Genomic DNA, 24774 nt, shown 5'->3' with positions numbered 1-24774 from the left:
GCTATCAGTTAGAATTATCACCGTGAGTCAAGAAGTAGGCATGTTCTTGGGCTCCAACTGTGCTAATATTTAGATTAGGGATTTCTACACATTTCTACACAGATTGGCAACAAAGGAATTTGGCCAAGAACTTAAGCTTCGGGTATATCGAAATCTGATATCATGCAATACAACACGAATATCCATTTTCCTTCAACTGATTTACCCATCTGAACTAGAAATAAAATCGCCTAGTGCACCGCCTCATCTGTTTCATATTTACATCAAATGCCTCCCACAAGACTATGACAAGTGGGATGCCTACACATTTCCAATAGTCCTCTTTCCCTTTATGTCCATCAATATTCCAGCAGCTCTAGTTTTTGGTGTCAACATTTCACAAAGTTTGAGGGAATTTTTGAGGTACATGCCCGAAGGTTGTTTCACCAGGATGGCAAGCTTTAGAAAACTTCAAAATGTTTTATGGTGGACATGTGGAGGTCTTTCCAAATTCGACGCGATGTTGGTGACAAAAATTATGTCAGATGCATTCCCTTTTTTCCTTCCACATGTTCTCATGTTTTTTCAGATGAACAAACAATTTAATTTCCTTCGCATATGTTAGTGACAGGTGCCACCAGAAGGGCAGGAGATTCTCACCTTCTCGCGAACATTTGGTATCATCTTTGGTATGTAAACTCCAAGGGTAACGTTGGCATTGTTAAATGTGAACAATCCATGCAATATCTAAGGTGAGTTGAGCTGGTGAATGGTTGGAAGATCTCCAGAGAGGCAGGAGACGCTCACTTTCTCGCGAACATTTGGTATCATCTTTGGTATGTAAACTCCAAAGGTAACGTTGGCATTGTTAAATGTGAACAATCCATGCAATATCTAAGGTGAGTTGAGCTGGTGAATGGTTGGAAGATCTCCTCAAAGATGTAAAATTGAATGTGTCGGTGTATACATGTACGATCAAATCGACCTACATAACGTCCCCAAGCACATATTGTTCTCTATAATGTAGACTTTACCAGACGTCTATCCACAGTTCAAATGTAAATAAAAAGTCAAGCGACTTTAGAAGAAGTTTTGCATATTTATTCAACAGTTTGTAAATCAAATTCACAAATAAAGAACAGAAATGTTGGCAGACATACTTGGTTTGCCTGAACTCATGTGCGTGAAACAAAAATATGCATAAATATCACATACACTAGAAAGGTTCCGATTGGCTGATTTGCTGACAGAGCATACCACTGACTTATAAACGACCATTGCAGTGCCCCGGCAACAACGAAAGCAGAGCATTGCACCGCGTTTGCATTTTGTGATATGCTGATTCTACAAACACTTTCTTCGAAACTTCCAATAAAACATTGTGTTGCTTAATCTCGTGTCAATCAGTCCTATCGGATTCTCCCTTTTTTCAAATGAATATACATGTAATTGTACAAACGTCCGAAATTCCATCGTGTAATATTGAAACACTGATAATATCTCCATGTCAGATCTGACTGATTTACGTGGTCTTCATAGAATACTATGTATCCCGCCTCGGAGGGAAAGATATTTATCAGTGGGAAAATAAGTCCCTTATACCCTGCCACGAACAGAACACGGTGCACGTGGATTTTTGAGAGGGTGAATAAATCCGTTAAATCCCGCTTCTTAGCAAACAGACCCGAGTCAATGAAAGTCACTTGACATAGCAAACGTTACCCTCAGCTCAATCGAACAGCTGTTTCTTTCAATTTTGAAATGTTTTAATTTATTTACAACGTCATATGAAAACATGTTATAAATTCGTTGTGTCAGTATCAACCAGGAAACGTGGTTATGTGCGTCCATCGTTATGTTTAATACCTCCGGCTCGTGGCATCAAACCTAACGCGGGACGCATATAACCATATGTACACCTCCTGATACTGCTACATTTTATATCATACCCAAGGGGCGGTCGGGTAGCCTAGCGGCTAAAGCGTTTGCTCTTCACGCCGTAGACCCGGTTTCGATTCCCATCATGGGTACATTGTGTGAAGCCCATTTCCAGTGTTCCCCGCCGTATTATTGCTGGACTATTGCTAAAAACGGCGTAAAACCACACTCACTCACTCACAATACCACACAACAACATATAACTCATATATTTCTCATTTAAAGTCGTATTATCTACGAATGAAGTACGTTCATTGACATTTCCTACAGAGAATAATAAAAGGATTTTGTTTCAAACATCATATTCTACATGTTGTTGTAATTTGTTCCTTTTGTTGTAGTCACCACAAAGCACGAATAATACAAATTATTGAGGACACGGAGATTCCGATCAAAAAGTAATCAATTTGTTGATACCTTACAAACAAAATTGATCAATTCAGCATTTAACCAATTCCATAAATCCGTTTGAGGACAGAACACCTTGTTGTGTCAGAAATAAATTCATGCAACAGTGGTATTCGATTAACATATCTTACGAACAGAAACAGCCCCATCGTTTAACATATCTTATGAACAGAAACAGCCCCATCGCGGCCTTGGAGATACTGATGAAACCGCCTGACTTCCACTTGCTTCCACTTGCCCTGAGATTCCAGTGTTCGCATGCGTCCTCTGAAATCCTCAGTTTCAGTGTGACCGTCAGTAAACGTTGTGTAAAAGCCTGTATTGACAACGTATCCGCCTGTTTGAAACAATAATCATATTATTTCAACTGAACCTATCGAAACAATAAATTATATGATGAAAAAATGTATGACAATTACCAAATTGATATTCAGTCATGAATCAAAATCAATTTTACACCTGCATGTTCATTTAGCTGTGATGAAAATCGATACATATTGAAGTTAAAATTACATGATGGGGATGGGTTGAACATTTAAAGTATTCAGGTGCATTGGGGCATGTGGGCGTTATATTTTATAAATGTGGGAGGAAAGGTCGTATAAGACCTCCTTTCGTATATGTTTACCAATTTGGTGAGCACGGCGTAGCGACGCAACTCTGCTTAGCGAATTGCCGCACCTTAGATGACTGGCCACCTATGCCACCCATCAACTGTTTCAGATGATTATAACGAAGGTTATAGTCATAGCATTCTATATATTGTGTTCTCTAATTTTTCCTACCACCATAATCGGGGCGATTTACGACAAGCCAGCTATTGTATTAAATACCCTGTTTCAGGTTACAACAACGCACAGAACATTAAATACATCAATTGGTCATTATGTTGTTTTTTCCTAAAAGCAGTACTCAAACAAATACTCATGAATTTTGACCAAGTATGGCTTGTGAAAGGACAATCAGGCCAATAGCGAACTAATATCAAGTACATCAAAAGTCTCATGGCTAGCTAACGCTGCTTCGACATTGATTTCAAGATGATAATTCAAACTAAGTTAGAATACTGATAAGAGTAGAGAGACATACTATATGAATGTCAAGTGACATAAATTTTGTAATCAAGGATTGAAGCGATGTTTTTCGTTTTGGTATTTTATAAAATATTTTCAGCTTACAGTGTTGTATGTCGTTTGAAACGTTAATAATCGTTGTCAAGAATGCCGAGGCCATGCACACACCTTTTTTAACAATCCTAATGAGAGTCTCAAAGGCTTGGATGGGTAGTCTTCTCATAATGTCAGTACTAAGTCCACATATGATAACTGCATCATATGTATCTACAACACGCAAACACATGAATGAAAGGGCAAGTCATAGTTAAATATAATTAGTTAATGATCCACCCTGTAATTGTATTACATTTTCAGTTTGGGTGAGAATTACATGAAGATTTATGCACTAAGAAAGTACAAAACTATTATATAGGTAAGTAATTATATAATATTTAATATCATATCTTACAAAATACCAATCCTTTACACCATTTCAGTATGTTTTGAACATCGCATCCCACTGACGATTAATGCAAACTCAAAGCATACGGGATGTCGCATCATTCGTTGAATACACAGTCTGTTCTAGTACCGTAAACAGAACACACTATTTCTGTTTCTTTAACATTATGATATCTAAAACGGAACTATTTTATATATTACCGTCATTGATATCAAGTGCGTTTTCCCCTAAAACGTCAATGATGTAGCGGCCATAGAGTTTCTTCTTTTTGGCTTCTAATAACATTCCCTCTGATGCATCAAGCGCATCTAGTTCCAGGAAATTATAGTTGTTGAGCTGGTAAAATGAATACATGTTATCAATTTCAAAACATTATAACTATATATCATATAATGCATGTTTAATAATAATAATAATAATCCCACCACCCTCGCTCTTCCCTCATTTGCTTATATTTACTAGTTATATTGGGAGAGCGTGGTTTTGTGAAGCATGTCAAGGCTCGTGATGAAAACAAGGCATTCCATAGTTTCTTTCTTAAACGAGCCAAGGCTGTGGGACATAATCTTAATGTCAGTGTTGATTTTGTTGATCATTCTGTATTGCTGGACGGTACAGAAATGAGTGTCACCCCAAGCAGAAGTGCCATGTCAAATCGCCCTAGACTTGTGAAGGAGAGGCTATCTGAACGACCACTGCATCGAGTTGATTTGCAGTGTGTTGAAAAGAGAAGCAACCCTGCAGAGTCCTTCGTTTGGATGAAGTCGGCTAGCCTGAAAGGTGAAACAGAAGGCTTTCTGGTAGCCGCTCAGAACCAGTCGCTTCCCACTCGAAACTGCAGTGTTGGGGAGTCTTCACATTCTCCGAAACGTTCTCGTTGGGTTTGACTTGGCAGCGCTTCCTGGGAGAAGTCCATTCGCTGTTTGGGCTGCATGTAGAGGAGGCAAGGGCCCTGAGTAGATGATGAGCTTAACCAGCCTGACCAAGCCAGGATCACCCAAACCCTCATTGCTTTTTTTAAAGTTTCTTAACTTTCATTGATGATACGGTGGTTTCAGGTGTAAACATTCTGATTCAATTAGCTAAATATCATATACAATTACCTCAATCGCACAGAGGCCTGTGCCAGCCGCGACATCTAACATACAGACATTGTTTCTGTTGCTTGGAAACAGCTGTGCCACTGTTGCAGCTGTTTCCCTGGGACCGTTGTAGTTTATAACGACCATAGCCTGTCAAATAGTCAATGATCACAATTAGAAAACTATTCAATTCATGGAAATACAGCGTAAATGAAATATACGTTAACGCCAAAGAATGATTTAGTCGGGATTGTCTGCTGAAACAGACTCCATTCGTCTTAGGCGGCATAATAGCTGTGACAAGTACATGAATCATCCCGAAATACGCGGCTAGACTTCCAATGCAATCACTATTCTGTCTGCTATGGAAATTAAATATTAATGACTATTGAAGTAAAAGACAAAGGGCACGTAAACGTTGGGCACGTTGTGAATGAAAATATATCGTGTCTAACGCATCTTCTAGCTAAAAACGAGCTGTAATATAGGTATTTAAAGTGTTCGTTTTGTTTGTTGTTTAATGCCGCACTCAGCAATATTCCAGCTATATGACGGCGATATGTAAATAATAGAGTCTGGACCAGACAATCCAGTGTTTGACATCATGAGTGAGTGAGTGAGTGAATATGGTTTTACGCCGCTTTTAGAAATGGGCTTCACACATTGTACCCATGTCGGGAATCGAACCCGGGTCTTCGGCGTGACGAGCGAACGCTTTAACCACTAGGCTACCCGACCGCCCTTGACATCATGAACATCGATCCACACAACTAGGATCGATGACATGCATCAACCAAGTCAGCGAGCCTGACCACCCGATCCCGTTAGTCGCCTCTTACGACAAGCATAGTCCTTTTTTACGGCAAGCATGGGTTGCTGAAGATCTATTCGACCCCGGATCTTCACGGGTCGTATTTAAAGTGGATAGTAAAATATAAAATTGAACAGTTACAAAATCCATACTTTTTCGTACTGATGACTAATCTGCGTGTAGCGATCAAAGACCACTTTGCGATCCACTTTCTTGTCAGTAATCTGCTCCAGAATGTCCAGGGCTTCAGCTTTGTCGTCTTCATTGTATTTCGAGGAATATACTGTAGTCATTTTGTCCTGAAAATATGGAATACACACTGTAAAATATGCCTCGAATTCAATAGATTAAATCTGATGACATTTGTAGGAAGGCGATTCTAAGTAAGCTTTCGTGTAAGTAAAGTGCTTATAATGACAGTGAACAATTGCTTGAGTCCTATGGTCATAACAACCACAAAGCCATTCGATTGCTTTCATTAATAGCCAAATCTCTGTTACACATTTAATTCTACTGTACCTCTCTCCGCTGTTGTTTCGTTGTATAATTGAAGATCTGCGCATCGACAGAGTTGTACAACCAAAACAACCATTTATTCATGATCATACCGATACATCGTAGATTATCAGGCAACACCTGCCCGAACGTCGCGCAGTTTATTTTTCACAGATGGTACAGTTGACAATTTAAACCATCGCTGCGCCTGACTATCTAGTTTTGTGGCTATGATATGCGTATGACGACACTGAAAGCACACATACTCGCATCTTTCAAAGAGAAAAGTTATATTTTAAAGATTTTAATAATAACTGCCTTTGCAAGAATTCAACGCATTTGATACAGTCACATTCGACATTCTTTGAGCAGGGTTAATCATGCAGCTGTGGCAACATTTGGTACATCCACAAGGTAGCTTCCAGTAGGACTAAATGTAGACTCCAATAATTACATTGGCAGTCCCAGTCCGTTTTTTATGACACAATAAACCATGGATGAAAGTCCCTATTTTAGTAGCATGTTCGTCAAATGTGTATTTTCAAAAGCAAAGCGATATTTAAAATGATATTACAGGCGTGTTGGAAAGTCCGACTCGTCAAATCCAGATTATCGGACTAATTGTGGACCTCACACTTGAGGTCCCGCCGGACGCACTGAAAGGTCTGTTTTACCCTGGATCTACATGTACATACGTATTATGACAGTAGAGTGTGCGATGACCGAGTCGGGTCGCGGTATTGCCCTTTTACGTCCATAGCAGGAGCCGGTATCCCAGCTATCTGGATAAAACATTCTTGTCATGGAATGCATTTTTTGCAGTCATACATTAGTCACAGTGAATTCCTTTCGCTCTGACTCACACTACACAAAATCCACAAACAAGAAAAGGGTACACACAATCTACGTTACTACCTGCTATTGTACTGATTGAAAAACAAACTTTGGGGGAGGGGGATTACATCGATTTGGTGATAGAAGCGCCTGCTACCACCACGAGCATGTAAATGTATCTTACCTTTGAAATGGAAAAGCTTTTATTGAAGAAAAAAAACCCTTCTTTATTTTTTCGTGTGAGGGAATTAAAATGCAAATAAAAAGCGACTAAACCTTTTCAAATATTCATAAGAAATCTCTACGATGCACCCGCGGTGTGTCTTAAGTTGTTCCCCCAAAGATATAGCTAGGCTACGCAGATAAACGCAGTGGTCGAACAATCGCATATAAAATGAGGAGAGATATGACAATCGATATAAGGAGAAAAGGTACAGATGACCGGCGTGAGGATTGTGAAAATATGCTGGAAATACCAGATCTTACCCCACCTGTTAATAAAATGGACTTGTCCAACATTTTTGAGGACAGATTCTATTCAGGGAGTCATCATTGTAGTACATGATGTTGATATCTCATATAAGAAACAACGACTGGTCGTTGTTTATCTTACAATAACATACTGCAGGGAGAATAAACCACATGGGGCCGCGCCAATCAGAGTTTATTATCCCTGCAGTGTTTTTTTTTGTATGATAAACAACTCCCACTCGTCGTTTATTTCTTAAATATGGTATGGGGATTCCGGGTAAGAATACATGTCCCCATACATGTCGTAAGAAGCGTCTAAATAAAACGATGCTCAGGATGTCAATCACTGGATTGTCTGCACGTCACCATATAGAAGGGATATTGCTAAATACCGCGTTTAACAAGAAGCAAAGAAACCCATTGACAAGAGCACTCTGTCGGGGGATGCAAAGTAACAACTTGTGATAAATTATGGCGTGTTACATTTCTAGTTGCGCACCGTTACGTACAGCCTACTGTAAGTTGCCTTCATGAAAACATCACAGTTTGTAACATACCAGACACGGAAACAAACATAATACTACAGGCATTGCAGAGTATTCGAATAATTTCACAATGCAATTATTAATACAAAATCACGATTCATTCTTACCATATTTCTGGAAGAATGTCAGATGCGACCAAGTAGTCAGTTGTGTAAGTCTGAGGACCCAGTAAACACGTCACCTACTCTCTGGTTGTACAACGACAGACTGAAGGCTTCTGGAGAGGGTGACATCGACAAAAGTGACGGATCAGCTGATGATTCGGTAACATGGGAAAGAGATAAAGACCACCTGCTGTTGATAACATTTGGATAGTGACACAAAGGATAATTCCTTATAATGATTGCTGGAGATAATTATTATACCATAAAATGATTTCAACCGCCAACTGTTAGCTGCTGATAACATTTTTTATATATACTCACACGCAAAAGAAACGCAAGTCGAGTATGCAGTACACATGTTATTTATTTTCAACAGTAAAGATAAGATATACTAACAGGGCAAGATTGACAAAAATTTAACTGAAGACAGTTGAATGAATTAAAAGGCAGATGACATAATTGTTTTTTTCAAATGTTAAGGGCTTACACAGTTTCGTGTCAATACCCAAAATGTCAGTCAATACCTGGTGTGACCACCATTAGCATTGATCACTGCCACACATCTCCTGTGCATTGAGTGGATCAGACGATTTGTGAAGGCCCTAGGGATCCTCCTGCACACACCCCGAGCAGCTGTGCGTAGTTCATCGGCAGTTGTAAGGACAGTCTGTTCTAGTACCGTAAACAGAACACACTATTTCTGTTTCTTTAACATTATGATATCTAAAACGGAACTATTTTATATATTACCGTCATTGATATCAAGTGCGTTTTCCCCTAAAACGTCAATGATGTAGCGGCCATAGAGTTTCTTCTTTTTGGCTTCTAATAACATTCCCTCTGATGCATCAAGCGCATCTAGTTCCAGGAAATTATAGTTGTTGAGCTGGTAAAATGAATACATGTTATCAATTTCAAAACATTATAACTATATATCATATAATGCATGTTTAATAATAATAATAATAATCCCACCACCCTCGCTCTTCCCTCATTTGCTTATATTTACTAGTTATATTGGGAGAGCGTGGTTTTGTGAAGCATGTCAAGGCTCGTGATGAAAACAAGGCATTCCATAGTTTCTTTCTTAAACGAGCCAAGGCTGTGGGACATAATCTTAATGTCAGTGTTGATTTTGTTGATCATTCTGTATTGCTGGACGGTACAGAAATGAGTGTCACCCCAAGCAGAAGTGCCATGTCAAATCGCCCTAGACTTGTGAAGGAGAGGCTATCTGAACGACCACTGCATCGAGTTGATTTGCAGTGTGTTGAAAAGAGAAGCAACCCTGCAGAGTCCTTCGTTTGGATGAAGTCGGCTAGCCTGAAAGGTGAAACAGAAGGCTTTCTGGTAGCCGCTCAGAACCAGTCGCTTCCCACTCGAAACTGCAGTGTTGGGGAGTCTTCACATTCTCCGAAACGTTCTCGTTGGGTTTGACTTGGCAGCGCTTCCTGGGAGAAGTCCATTCGCTGTTTGGGCTGCATGTAGAGGAGGCAAGGGCCCTGAGTAGATGATGAGCTTAACCAGCCTGACCAAGCCAGGATCACCCAAACCCTCATTGCTTTTTTTAAAGTTTCTTAACTTTCATTGATGATACGGTGGTTTCAGGTGTAAACATTCTGATTCAATTAGCTAAATATCATATACAATTACCTCAATCGCACAGAGGCCTGTGCCAGCCGCGACATCTAACATACAGACATTGTTTCTGTTGCTTGGAAACAGCTGTGCCACTGTTGCAGCTGTTTCCCTGGGACCGTTGTAGTTTATAACGACCATAGCCTGTCAAATAGTCAATGATCACAATTAGAAAACTATTCAATTCATGGAAATACAGCGTAAATGAAATATACGTTAACGCCAAAGAATGATTTAGTCGGGATTGTCTGCTGAAACAGACTCCATTCGTCTTAGGCGGCATAATAGCTGTGACAAGTACATGAATCATCCCGAAATACGCGGCTAGACTTCCAATGCAATCACTATTCTGTCTGCTATGGAAATTAAATATTAATGACTATTGAAGTAAAAGACAAAGGGCACGTAAACGTTGGGCACGTTGTGAATGAAAATATATCGTGTCTAACGCATCTTCTAGCTAAAAACGAGCTGTAATATAGGTATTTAAAGTGTTCGTTTTGTTTGTTGTTTAATGCCGCACTCAGCAATATTCCAGCTATATGACGGCGATATGTAAATAATAGAGTCTGGACCAGACAATCCAGTGTTTGACATCATGAGTGAGTGAGTGAGTGAATATGGTTTTACGCCGCTTTTAGAAATGGGCTTCACACATTGTACCCATGTCGGGAATCGAACCCGGGTCTTCGGCGTGACGAGCGAACGCTTTAACCACTAGGCTACCCGACCGCCCTTGACATCATGAACATCGATCCACACAACTAGGATCGATGACATGCATCAACCAAGTCAGCGAGCCTGACCACCCGATCCCGTTAGTCGCCTCTTACGACAAGCATAGTCCTTTTTTACGGCAAGCATGGGTTGCTGAAGATCTATTCGACCCCGGATCTTCACGGGTCGTATTTAAAGTGGATAGTAAAATATAAAATTGAACAGTTACAAAATCCATACTTTTTCGTACTGATGACTAATCTGCGTGTAGCGATCAAAGACCACTTTGCGATCCACTTTCTTGTCAGTAATCTGCTCCAGAATGTCCAGGGCTTCAGCTTTGTCGTCTTCATTGTATTTCGAGGAATATACTGTAGTCATTTTGTCCTGAAAATATGGAATACACACTGTAAAATATGCCTCGAATTCAATAGATTAAATCTGATGACATTTGTAGGAAGGCGATTCTAAGTAAGCTTTCGTGTAAGTAAAGTGCTTATAATGACAGTGAACAATTGCTTGAGTCCTATGGTCATAACAACCACAAAGCCATTCGATTGCTTTCATTAATAGCCAAATCTCTGTTACACATTTAATTCTACTGTACCTCTCTCCGCTGTTGTTTCGTTGTATAATTGAAGATCTGCGCATCGACAGAGTTGTACAACCAAAACAACCATTTATTCATGATCATACCGATACATCGTAGATTATCAGGCAACACCTGCCCGAACGTCGCGCAGTTTATTTTTCACAGATGGTACAGTTGACAATTTAAACCATCGCTGCGCCTGACTATCTAGTTTTGTGGCTATGATATGCGTATGACGACACTGAAAGCACACATACTCGCATCTTTCAAAGAGAAAAGTTATATTTTAAAGATTTTAATAATAACTGCCTTTGCAAGAATTCAACGCATTTGATACAGTCACATTCGACATTCTTTGAGCAGGGTTAATCATGCAGCTGTGGCAACATTTGGTACATCCACAAGGTAGCTTCCAGTAGGACTAAATGTAGACTCCAATAATTACATTGGCAGTCCCAGTCCGTTTTTTATGACACAATAAACCATGGATGAAAGTCCCTATTTTAGTAGCATGTTCGTCAAATGTGTATTTTCAAAAGCAAAGCGATATTTAAAATGATATTACAGGCGTGTTGGAAAGTCCGACTCGTCAAATCCAGATTATCGGACTAATTGTGGACCTCACACTTGAGGTCCCGCCGGACGCACTGAAAGGTCTGTTTTACCCTGGATCTACATGTACATACGTATTATGACAGTAGAGTGTGCGATGACCGAGTCGGGTCGCGGTATTGCCCTTTTACGTCCATAGCAGGAGCCGGTATCCCAGCTATCTGGATAAAACATTCTTGTCATGGAATGCATTTTTTGCAGTCATACATTAGTCACAGTGAATTCCTTTCGCTCTGACTCACACTACACAAAATCCACAAACAAGAAAAGGGTACACACAATCTACGTTACTACCTGCTATTGTACTGATTGAAAAACAAACTTTGGGGGAGGGGGATTACATCGATTTGGTGATAGAAGCGCCTGCTACCACCACGAGCATGTAAATGTATCTTACCTTTGAAATGGAAAAGCTTTTATTGAAGAAAAAAAACCCTTCTTTATTTTTTCGTGTGAGGGAATTAAAATGCAAATAAAAAGCGACTAAACCTTTTCAAATATTCATAAGAAATCTCTACGATGCACCCGCGGTGTGTCTTAAGTTGTTCCCCCAAAGATATAGCTAGGCTACGCAGATAAACGCAGTGGTCGAACAATCGCATATAAAATGAGGAGAGATATGACAATCGATATAAGGAGAAAAGGTACAGATGACCGGCGTGAGGATTGTGAAAATATGCTGGAAATACCAGATCTTACCCCACCTGTTAATAAAATGGACTTGTCCAACATTTTTGAGGACAGATTCTATTCAGGGAGTCATCATTGTAGTACATGATGTTGATATCTCATATAAGAAACAACGACTGGTCGTTGTTTATCTTACAATAACATACTGCAGGGAGAATAAACCACATGGGGCCGCGCCAATCAGAGTTTATTATCCCTGCAGTGTTTTTTTTTGTATGATAAACAACTCCCACTCGTCGTTTATTTCTTAAATATGGTATGGGGATTCCGGGTAAGAATACATGTCCCCATACATGTCGTAAGAAGCGTCTAAATAAAACGATGCTCAGGATGTCAATCACTGGATTGTCTGCACGTCACCATATAGGGATATTGCTAAATACCGCGTTTAACAAGAAGCAAAGAAACCCATTGACAAGAGCACTCTGTCGGGGGATGCAAAGTAACAACTTGTGATAAATTATGGCGTGTTACATTTCTAGTTGCGCACCGTTACGTACAGCCTACTGTAAGTTGCCTTCATGAAAACATCACAGTTTGTAACATACCAGACACGGAAACAAACATAATACTACAGGCATTGCAGAGTATTCGAATAATTTCACAATGCAATTATTAATACAAAATCACGATTCATTCTTACCATATTTCTGGAAGAATGTCAGATGCGACCAAGTAGTCAGTTGTGTAAGTCTGAGGACCCAGTAAACACGTCACCTACTCTCTGGTTGTACAACGACAGACTGAAGGCTTCTGGAGAGGGTGACATCGACAAAAGTGACGGATCAGCTGATGATTCGGTAACATGGGAAAGAGATAAAGACCACCTGCTGTTGATAACATTTGGATAGTGACACAAAGGATAATTCCTTATAATGATTGCTGGAGATAATTATTATACCATAAAATGATTTCAACCGCCAACTGTTAGCTGCTGATAACATTTTTTATATATACTCACACGCAAAAGAAACGCAAGTCGAGTATGCAGTACACATGTTATTTATTTTCAACAGTAAAGATAAGATATACTAACAGGGCAAGATTGACAAAAATTTAACTGAAGACAGTTGAATGAATTAAAAGGCAGATGACATAATTGTTTTTTTCAAATGTTAAGGGCTTACACAGTTTCGTGTCAATACCCAAAATGTCAGTCAATACCTGGTGTGACCACCATTAGCATTGATCACTGCCACACATCTCCTGTGCATTGAGTGGATCAGACGATTTGTGAAGGCCCTAGGGATCCTCCTGCACACACCCCGAGCAGCTGTGCGTAGTTCATCGGCAGTTGTAAGGACTGGGCGCACATTGTGCAGACGCCTTTGAACCTCATCCCACAAGTGTTCGATGGGGTTCAGATCAGGGCTGAAGGCTGGCCACGGTAGAACACGGGTGTTGTGTTGTTGCAGAAAGGCCATGGTAGCTCTGGCAACATGGGGACGAGCGTTGTCCTGCTGAAAAATGTGTTGTTGATGTTGTGCAAAAAAATGGAACAACGTGGGGTCTGATCACTTGGTCGATACACCGCTGAGCAGTGACGCCGTGTCCCCGACCTTGACCAACATTCAGGAAGCACATGGGTCCAAGTCTCGCATTAAGTCCAATCCCTGCCCATATCATGACGCTAGGTCCACCCCATGGATCCCTTTCGACAACGTTTCTGTCAGCGAAACGATCAGCTCGACGCCGCCATATTCTGACTCTTCCGTCTGCATGGGAGACACAAAAGCGACTTTCATCAGAGAAGATGACACGCCTCCACTAACGATGACGCCAATTGTGATGACCCTGTGCCCACTGAAGTCGTGCTTGTCGATGCCGTGGTTGGAAAACAGGACGACGTGCTAGTCGGCGACATCTGAGGTTGTTGGAACGGAGACGTCGGATCACAGTGTCCCGGCTAATGTGTCGATTATGTGTTCCTATGGTCTGTCGAGCACTTTCACTTGCAGTTAGGAACGGATGTCGCTGGTGTTGACGGGTAATCTGCCGATCTTTGTATCGATGTAGGAGACGGTAAATTGTGGTTATGTTAACGTTGAAATGACGGGCAACATCTTGGATAGACTCTCCAGTTTCCAAACGTCCGATAGCCTGGTTTCTCTGAATTTGAGTTAGGCGTGGCATTGTTGACCAAGGAGTGGTAGGTCCAAGAATCGGCCACAGTTTTATACCCACTACAGTTCGTGCATTTTCGATTTCGCGAGAATTGGGTGCATGATACCCACATATTCATTGAAATGGTGCGATTCGTTTTTTATGTTGCGTTTTTAGTCGGGGCTTCCAAAATGCAACCAAAAATATTGATAACACCATCAGGCTTCACTTCATGCTAAAAATCGTATCAATTTATGGTTCCGTGTTTGTTACCTATTTGCTTAAAACCACTTGCGTTTCTTTTGCGCGTGAGTATACATACAATTGTTAATGATAATGCAATCTGCAAGCTGGTGTGAGCGTGTGTTCATGCATGCATGGGTTCACACATACATGCATGCATGCATGCACGCACGCACGAACGCACGCACGCACGCACGCACGCACGCACGCACATAATTCAATTTATATAGATCAGTTGAGACTCATTATTCAACCAACGCTAGACGTCCAAAGCCACATATCATGAAACTATCAAATTTCAATTAAACACATGTCATATCTACACTTATGAACCAGCAATAAATACAAACAATCGCGAACACATGTTCGCTGTGTAATGCCAAGTCCTGGTCATTTAAGGACATAGTGCACGTCAAACCACCAAGAGACATAAGGCCACACGATGTATTTTCTAGGTGATCATGAATATTTTCTATCTGATCACTGATACAGTGAGTGGGTGAGTGTGGTTTTTAACAGTATTCCAGTTATATCACGGCGTGTCAGCTTAATGTGGGAGGAAAGCCCATGGGCCAAGTGATGCCGGTCTCAGACGTTTACCACTTCGGTGAAACCAACGAGCACGGGTATGGTGCTGACAAACCTAGAAACAAAATCGGGATGAACCGGGATTCGAACCAACAATCATAGGTTTCTGGCGCGACCAAGGGACGCAACTCTGCACAGCGAATCGTGGCGCCTTTAGACGAATGGGCCACCCGTGCCCCCTTGTATACAGAGATTATGACATTGACATCATGGTTATCACGTCCTGCTTGAAACTATTACCAGGTCGATCATCAGGTGAAATGATACAGACATAGGCCCATCACCTCGCATCAGTGGAGGAAGGTGGAGATCCAAAAACAAGGACTGGTCGGCTCGGTGTCATTAAACCTTGTCTGAGTGGGGTATTCATGTTAAACTGCGGCATGGTATCTCATTGGGCTAGCACAATAAATCGGCATCAGTCCGGACTAGTAGAAGCAGCCACACACATACATTGATGACTGCCGTGCAACATGGAATGGGTGAGGCAGTTGATGAAGGCCATAGGCACTTGAGCCAACACGCTGAGGAACGCCTGACGCAGTTCAGCTGTAGTTGTCGGCCTTGGTCGGACGTTATTCAGCTGTCTTTGAATCTCGTCCAAATGGTGCTCAAAGGATTTTAAATCTGGACTGAGGGCAGGCAACTGCATGGTTCTGATGCCATTCTGCTGGAGGAAGTCTGTTGATGCTCTCGCAGTGTGGGCACGGGCGTCATCATGCCGACGTGCAAAATGAGGTATGGCGTGTGGTCTCAAGACTTGTACCGAAGACTTGTATCAATGTACCGAACTGCTGTGACACCATTGCCTCTCCCTGGACCGATGTTGTGGAAGACCACAGGGCCGAACCTCTGTGCCAATTCCACCCCACACCATGATCCTCCGACCACCCCACGAGTCTCTCTCAACAACACAAGCATCCGAATAACGTTCCCCACGGCGTCGCTAGACTCTCTCTGCCATCTGCTGTTGAGAAACAGTAACGGCATTCGTTTCAGAAGAGGACTCTTTTCCACTGCCGGTGGCGCCAATGCTGGTGCTGTGTTGCCCACTGAAGACGGTCCCGGCGATGACGCTGTGTCAGGATGGGTCCTCGGTGTGGCCTGTGACAGTGGATGTATCTGCTCGTCTATCGTCGACGCACGGTGTGTCGCTGGTGTGTCCCCACGGTCTGTCGAGCAGTTTCCGCAGCAGTAACAAAGCGATCTTGAAGATGCTGTCGCACAATCTGACGATCCTGACGTCGGGTGGTGACCCTTGGTCATGGGGGAAATGGGGGAACGCAGGTGCATTTCAATTTGCACGGAACTCACGTGCATCGGGTTACCATGGCCGTTGCCGTGATGCGTTGGGGCGATCGGTTTTATTGTCAAATGCTTTGTTTTTTTATCATCAAATTTCATTTTTCCGGACAAGGTAAGGTTAAATTTTAGAACTTTAACAAAAATTACCAAGATATTTAAATGACAACTTTTCATGCAATAATTAATGTTACTTGGGGTGACGTTTCTTTTGCGGTTCAGTATATTTTGAAAGTACATGTATCTACAAATGACATCGATCACATTTCGAGAAGTGTTAGCGATACAATCGAATTTCCCCTTGATTAACTTGTGCGAGAACTCTGCATGTTCCTCTGGATGGTTCCACGATACAAAGAGGCAGATTGAATGTTGATTGTTTGTTCTTTAACGCCGCACTCTGTAATATTTCAGGTGTATGACGGTGGTCTGTAAATAATCAAGTTTGGACCAGACAATCCAGTGATTGGCATCATGAGCATCGATCTACGTATTGGGATTCGATGACAAGCATCAACCATGTCAGCGAGCCTGACCACCCGATCCCGTTAGTCGGCTCTTACGACAAGCATTGGTTTCTCATGGCCATTTCTAACTCGGGTCTTTACGGGTCCAAAGAAACAGAGGAACCAGTTGAAGGATTAAGCAAATATACATTTCCGTACAGCAGTAACAAAACTTGTCATTTGATAATTAATTTCGGTGTCTATGTTTCTACAACGAGTATGTTACTTTGTCATCTAATAAAGTAGGTGAAATTCCCTGTGAACAGTTATATAAAAGAATTCCCAAAATAATCACACGTCACGAGTTATACTGTAATCACTTAAAGATAAAACTGAAACATGTGTGAAAGCAATTCATGTCGTGTGATTAGTTTGTGAGTTTCATTTACTCAGATTTGACCCTTCACTTTCTTTGTGCTGTATGCTATCTGTGAACCAATAACACTCTTTGTTTCGTTCTAAGGGATATCACTCCTCGCGCAAGTTCAGCGGTAAATAAACGCACTTGGACGTTTTGATGTTCAGTTCTTTTTTATGATAATGTTAAGAGAATGTCCCTTTTCCTGTCTGGCGAAAGTCACGTTGAGAAAACACCTATATATAAACGTTTGGGTGAAGCACACCTGCTCCGAAGTCAAGTGATCATGTAAAAGTCATTGAGCTGATAAACGTTTTGAACCAACCAATGATAAATCTGAAATTCCATTTTCAGAATATTTGACGTTGACAGCAATATTGTTATGTGATTGGCCTTTTAAATCGAGTAATGTTAACAATAGTCTTTACCGTTGCTTCGAGTGCTATGCGTAAAATATTACAGATCACTGAATTTGGGTTGGAGACATAAAATGTGGCTGTTTCGATGTAAGATGGTAAGACGAGATTCCTGCAGGGCGGTTAGGGTCACTTTGAAATGAAATATCTCGGTGATTTGATGCATTACAAGTCATCGTATCCAAACTGTGTGGATCGGTGCTCGTGGTGTCAACCACTAGATTGTTTGGTCCCGGCTCAATTATTCAGAGACCGCCGTCATATAGCTGGAAAACTGCTGAATGTGGCGGTAAACAACAAACAACAATGGCTTACACTTGGTGATGCATTGTTTGTGTCGATCAAAACAATTAATATCATGTAGAATTATGTATCAGTGTATTGCCAGTCTTTTTTACGACAGAGTAGTGTTGAACATGCAGATGTTACAAAACACAAAGCCATTTTTTTCACATGGTTATCTGCAATCCTTGTGTGAAAAGTAACATTCAAAGCTAAGTTCGCAATAAAACAACGTCGACATTTCCACGTCAGATACTTTTTCAAATGAAACCATATGGTTTTCTCAGTGTTGAAGAGGAGAATCATTAAACTTGCTTGAACCGGAATATTTCCCAAACAGGAAGTACTTTCATTGCGCTGGAAGTGACGTCAGTAGATTGGAAATTCCTTTTGGTTCGTCATGATATTAGCTCGAGCTTAGTACTTTAACCTGCCATACGGTTGTAATAGGCATGAATTTCACCAAATGAACCAAATGGGTACCTCAGTGGGGATAAAACACTTGCTGGTCACGCCGAAGACCCGGGGTACATTGGGTACAATGTGTGAAGCCTGGTTCCGGTGTCCCCACTGTGATATTGCTGGAGTGTTGTAAACATACTCACTCACACATTTCACGAAAGCAAGGTAAAGGCATCACACTGGAAATACATGGTTGTATGCATTGATTCGTGGCCTGCTGGCCATAACGGTGAAGGGGTTGCTCCTGTACCCACAAACACTTTTTCTACCTAAATTAATCTTTTTTTCTAAATGCAGATACTTCACAACTCTATCAACTATTTACAGTGCGATGTCCAGCGATAACATCCATACAGGTATTCCACCGTATACCACTGACGTTCAGAAAAGTATGCAAGTAAGAAAACTGACTTCAGTAGTAAATCAATTAATAACTAGAATCATGCACCTGTGGAAGAACGGCATCAAACCTGTATGTATTACATAAGAACGTCAAAGCCAGAGAATTAACGGTCTCGATTACCCGCCGAAACAGATTCCACTATGCGTACAAGGCAAAATAGCGTTGAAAAACTATATGAATGGATCTCTTAAATCAGTGATAACACCAGGTTTTTGCGAAAAGGGTACGCACTGGGTAAATGGTTATTTCTGGCAACTAGGATGTAAACTATAGTGTCCTTCCTGACACAGTGATATACTTGCCCATCGTACACCACTTGACAGTAAGTATGGTTAGTGTGTCCCTCCATCCGTTAATCACCATACATGTATCATCAGATACTCTATAATTCATTACTTGGTGTGTGTGTGAGTGAGTTGGGTTTAACGCCGCTTTTAACATTATTCCAGTTATATCACGGCGCGTCAGCTTAATGTGGGAGGAAAGCCCGAAGTGATGCAGGTCTCAAACGTTTACCACTTCGGTGAAACCCACGAGCACGGGTATGGTGCTGACAAACCTAGAAACATAATCAGGGCGTACCGGGATTCGAACCCACAATCATAGGTTTCTGGCGTGCCCAAGGGACGCAAGTCTGCACAGCGAATCGCGGCGCCTTAGACGGCCTTGTTGGATCAATCGGCCTTGTTGGATTTACAGCGCACTTATACATGCCCGACTGGTTAAAATTCACAATCTTTTTTGTGACAAAACTGAATCTTAATCTCTTTTTTAATCATTTACCAAAAGAAAATCCATTTACATTTCTTTTCAAAAATTTAATTTGAGTAATGTTTCAAATCGGAAACGGGCATTCAAGATGGCGGCTACCTGTTTCGAGTTATTTCAAACAGAATCCAGACTCAATGTTCACGTGTTAATGTGGAGTTAATATACATTATATTGCAAGATGTACAGTAAACTACGGTTATAACGAACTCAAAGGGACTACTTATTTTAGTTCGTTATAACCGTAGTTCGTTATAAGTACATATACAGCATGACTACAGCAAGTGGTCTGGACCAAAAAGTGAGTTCGTTATATCCGTCAGTTCGTTATAAGCATGTTCGTTATAACCGTAGTTTACTGTATGTTCATTGTAACATATTGCAACATATGTGATAAAGCATTAGGCATTTCTAAACCATGACTCGTGTTGAAAGTATATCACAATAGTTTTACAAAATGATGTGACATATGGTGAACCACAAATTAATTACCCGAGTTTTTACTGTCATAACGAAATATACACTGATCAATGACACACGAATGTGACTGGTTTAAACGTGTACCAACTTTGTACCTGAATGTACCTGTGTAGTTTCAAAACGGAGTTAATTACTCACAAATGCAGGGCAATATATTCATCATTATCAGAAAGAACATATCAAATAATGCCACATATAAGACCAATATGTCAACTGAGGAATAAATGTGACAGATCCACGTATAAGTACTATGAACTTTCGACCTAAATAAATGTCCATTCCTCTTTAGTTCTTGATTCCAAAACTTCATGAACATCCGTGCAAAGTCAGAGATATTTTGCTGGGTTGTGACCATAGATATAGATACATCTAAGAGGTTCAGAATAGATTGTCAAAACTGAAAACAAACGTCACCTGGAGTTTACTGAGAAACTATATGTGAAATCCTGGACTTCCTCATTGATAACATTTACATTTTTTGGAATTGGGGGAGAAGACATTTATGAAATAAGCAGGCATCCCCATGTGTACAACTTGTGCTCCCCTTCTTGCTGATCTGATTCTTTATGCATATGAATCGACATTTCTTCTTGGATTAGCAAAATCAAAACAGCTAAACGTGGTCAAGAAGTTTAACTTAATATTCAGGTATATCCATGATCTGATATGTTCAATAACAGTCAAATAGACAATTCCCTTCTACTGACTTACCCACATAAAAATAGAATTAATGAAATCATATGTTTCATATTTAGAGTGAGTGAGTGAGTTGGGTTTAACGCCGCTTTTAACATTATTCCAGTTATATCACGGCGTGTCAGCTTAATGTGGGAGGAAAGCCCGAAGTGATGCAGGTCTTAGACGTTTACCACTTCGGTGAAACCCACGAGCAAGGGTATGGTGCTGACAAACCTAGAAACATAATCGGGGTGAACCGGGATTCGAACCCACAATCATAGGTTTCTGGCGTGTCCAGGGGACGTAACTCTGCACAGCGAATCTCATATTTAGATGTATGCATAAAGATTCAGAGAGACAAACACTTTCCACAAGAGTATTTGACAAGAGGGATGACTTCAACTTTCTCATATTCAACTTTCCATTTATGTCGAGCAATATCCCTGCAGCTCGAGCCTTTGCTGACTGCATTTCAATAACCTTTAAAGTACAATCGAGCATGATCTTTCTACGATTTCAAAGACCCTCATACGACTCAAAAGTTGTTTGATCAAGGTTAGAACATTCAAGCCTCAAGGCGGACTCACACGGGTCGGCCTGTCGAATCGATATGCCGAATTCGACCGAGTCGTATCGTCCGAGTGATTAATCGAATTTGACAAAAAGGACAAATCGGCCGCTCGAACCCGCATCGATTGTGTCGCGAGTGCGTACAGTCTGTTCTAGCTAATCGGCAAGTTGGATGTGGCGCGGCCAATCAAATTGCGTTTTGATGTCACGTGATATTTGTTTACACACAAGTGGGAAACATGGCTTCGTCGACTGCGAAGAAACCACGCCTCGATTTTTCAAGAGAGGAAACCGAACGTTTTGTGGCTCACTATCTGAGTCACGAAAGCCTGTGGAATGTCTCAAGCAGTGAATATTCCAAAAGAGATAAGAGGAACGCTGCATTAACGGCGATCTGCCGGAAAAGTCACTAACGACAGTAACGAGTTAGTACGCAGACGTATATTATCAAATTGTTGACATTTGTGATGCTGTGTACGAGAGCACTTACACCTGGTAGCATGAAAGAATAACGTGTACGATAATAATTTCCCTATAATAATGCTTTAGACATTTTGATACCATGGAAACAAATTATCGTGAGATATCATGAGATCGACACTCAATCGGCAGATCGAATCGTGTGAGTGGCAGCAAATCGATTTGTCGATATTCGTTACAATCACCGAACATGTTGTAGAATGTATGGAAATCAGCATGTCGTTACGACGGGTCGACCCGTGTGAGTCGCGCTTCAGTAAAGCTTTCCAAATGTTTCTTTGGAAGACATGTTGAGGACATTTCCAAATTTGACGCATCAGTGACAAAAAGTTATATCCAATGCAAATATTTTGACTTGTACCATATGCTACCCATGGTTTTTTTCAGGTGAACGATTGACATGCTTTTGCACGTGTATGCTACATGTGCCACCGGTGGGCCAGGATACGCTCACGTTTTTGAGACTGGTATCATCGCTATTTGATGGTGATTCGTGATGTAAGGCGAAATGGGGCTTAACTTCACGTCCAAGATTATTGCACATACGTAGCCGCGTGCATGCACGTGTGTGTGTGTGTGTGTGTGTGTGTGTGTGTGTATGTTTGTGTGGCCGCTTATACTAGTCCGGACTAATGCCGATTTTATGGTGCTATCCCACTGAGATACCATGCCGCAGTTTAACGTGAATATCCGCTCAGACACAAGAAATTGGAAGTGTGAGAAAAAGCCTGCACTCTATGAAAGTTACAATACTCAAAATAATGATTCGCTCACTCTTTATCGAAATCCTGGTTTCATAACTATTTGATGTTCGTGATTTAGTCTGACTCGTACAGTGGACACAACTTTTAGCTGACATTTCTTTGGATTGTGAAATTTCTTTTGTCGCTTTTATTTCAATTATATCAGGTAGGCGTTTGCCTAGAGTTTCACATATCACTTCAAATAACCACTTCAAGATAACAACCCTTATGTTAATGTTTTGTCAGAAAAAAGTTGTCATGCATTTATCGCTACGATAATATCATGAGAATCATAATATGACGTGTATGATTGTACGCAACTGTAGTAACCCAGCTAAGAATTGCGATGACATTTACATATATACATAAATATATGTAACACAATCTTACAATGTGTTATACAATCATTGAATATGAGAAATTTAGCCAGCCTGTTACGTCTTGCAATGTAACGCAAACATCATATAGTGAAGGAACGAAAAGGTTACTTGGAATCTGTTTCGGTGGATAATCGAGGATGGTTTCTCTCTGGCATTGCCGTTTTGTATTTAATTGAACAGGGTCCATGTTTCTGAAGTCCCCAAGTTTCATCATAATCTAAGTAGCATTAGCCTTTTACGCACAATTAAATCTGTTACCGTGGATAATCAAGACAAGTTATTTTCTGACGTTGACGTATATTTTTATGTAAAAATGAAACTTGTAGATTGTATACCTGTGTATTTTACCTTCTTTCTCAGACACCACCAACATTGCTTCTGCACCATACTTCCAAAACACCCCTCAAAATACCGAATGGATCACTCCAGTTTGCAATATATAATGCCGTATATATGCTTTTCATCTGAGTCAGTATTCTTCAACACGTCGGTGAGTACTTCATGATGTTTTCAATGTTGAAGCTGCGAGTTGATATACTGTAGTCGAAATTTAGTTTCAGGAAAGAAAGATGCATATATTTCGAAACACATTGCAAATGTTTTATTCAGTGAAAGTGAGTGAGTGAGTGAGTGAGTGAAATTTAACGTCACATCGGCAATAGTTCAGCCATATCGTGACGAAACAGTTATAATAATTATATTTTGATTTAATAAAAAGCTGTCAACGATGGACAGTAAGATATCTAGAGTATCACAGTTTTGATTTTAAAACTAAATCAACAATACAATATAAAAATGGGCTATAGATCACCATCAACCAAAGTTAGGCCACCTTAATAGGGACTGTTCAGTGAAAGACCGCTGACCCAAAATACATACAAAGTATGATCGTGCATGTGCATTTTATTCAGATTTGGAAATGCGTGAGGTGCACTTATATAGCGACGTGCATGCACGTGTGTGTGGCTGCTTATACTAATCTCCATTTCATAGCCCGCTGAGATACCATGCAGCAGTGTAACATGAATACCCCACTCAGACACAGTATGCTGACTTCGAGCCGACCAATCCTTGTTTTAGATCCTTAATGCTGAGCGCCAGGCAGGGTTACAACAAGTATGTGATAGCAAATAAGGCGTTTACTTATTGCTGACACAGCAGATGGCATATAAAATAAAGGACTGCATAAAACATGAATTATTCTGATATTAATATTTGTCCATTATAGAATGTTTAAAAATATAATATTAGTTTGCTGAAATAACATTTTCCGCATGCTAAATGTAATTTTATGACTATTCTATGACTTTTATATATCACATTATATATTATATTCAACAGTTCGAAATCGAAAATGTACATATCAATGTTACAGGACAAGCTGAGTGTGTTTGGTTTCACGCAGCTTTTGGCAACAATTTAATATCAATCCAACTGACGTAAACGTCATATTGTAGATATATTGTGTCAAGGTCGGGTGCACATGTGTTATCTCGCCCCTAGATTCTGTCGATGACAAACGCGTTCCCTTTTTGCATTTAAGTTAAGTGAGTGAGTGAGTGAGAATGGTTTTACGCC

The 24774-nt window shown here is 40.7% G+C and overlaps 2 protein-coding genes across 8 annotated transcripts; both read right to left on the bottom strand.

Moving 5' to 3' along the window:
* Positions 1 to 1065: 1065 nt before the first annotated feature.
* LOC124148250 lies at positions 1066 to 8338 on the bottom strand. Of its 6 annotated transcripts, XR_006862941.2 has the most exons (7): positions 8189 to 8338; positions 5889 to 6035; positions 4947 to 5075; positions 4044 to 4179; positions 3567 to 3665; positions 2954 to 3039; positions 1066 to 2662 (listed from the first exon to the last, which is right to left on the bottom strand). XR_006862941.2 is itself a non-coding variant. In XM_048398928.1 (6 exons), exons 3-6 carry the CDS (start codon positions 6027 to 6029, stop codon positions 3379 to 3381), a joined length of 693 nt encoding a protein of 230 aa, XP_048254885.1. In that variant the 5' UTR covers positions 6030 to 6035; positions 6927 to 7013; positions 8189 to 8338; the 3' UTR covers positions 1066 to 3378. The 6 variants fall into 6 exon arrangements, 4 of the variants coding, with proteins under 4 accessions (XP_048254885.1, XP_046375197.1, XP_046375196.1 ...); XR_007221950.1 differs by having other exon boundaries at positions 2954 to 3665; XM_048398928.1 differs by adding an exon at positions 6927 to 7013 and having other exon boundaries at positions 1066 to 3665.
* Positions 8339 to 8909: 571 nt separating this feature from the next.
* On the bottom strand, positions 8910 to 13227 carry LOC125381633. Of its 2 annotated transcripts, XM_048398736.1 has the most exons (5): positions 13078 to 13224; positions 11819 to 11905; positions 10781 to 10927; positions 9839 to 9967; positions 8910 to 9071 (listed from the first exon to the last, which is right to left on the bottom strand). In XM_048398736.1, exons 3-5 carry the CDS (start codon positions 10919 to 10921, stop codon positions 8925 to 8927), a joined length of 417 nt encoding a protein of 138 aa, XP_048254693.1. In that variant the 5' UTR covers positions 10922 to 10927; positions 11819 to 11905; positions 13078 to 13224; the 3' UTR covers positions 8910 to 8924. The 2 variants fall into 2 exon arrangements, with proteins under 2 accessions (XP_048254693.1, XP_048254692.1); XM_048398735.1 differs by lacking the exon at positions 11819 to 11905 and having other exon boundaries at positions 13078 to 13227.
* Between the last annotated feature and the right edge of the window lie 11547 nt (positions 13228 to 24774).

This window comes from Haliotis rufescens, unplaced genomic scaffold, assembly GCF_023055435.1.
Source record: "Haliotis rufescens isolate VD_foot unplaced genomic scaffold, xgHalRufe1.0.p SCAF_19, whole genome shotgun sequence".
Classification (NCBI taxonomy): Eukaryota; Metazoa; Mollusca; class Gastropoda; order Lepetellida; family Haliotidae; genus Haliotis; species Haliotis rufescens.
The sequence above is the reverse complement of the archived record's forward strand: the minus strand, read 5'-3'. Positions and strand labels throughout refer to the sequence as shown.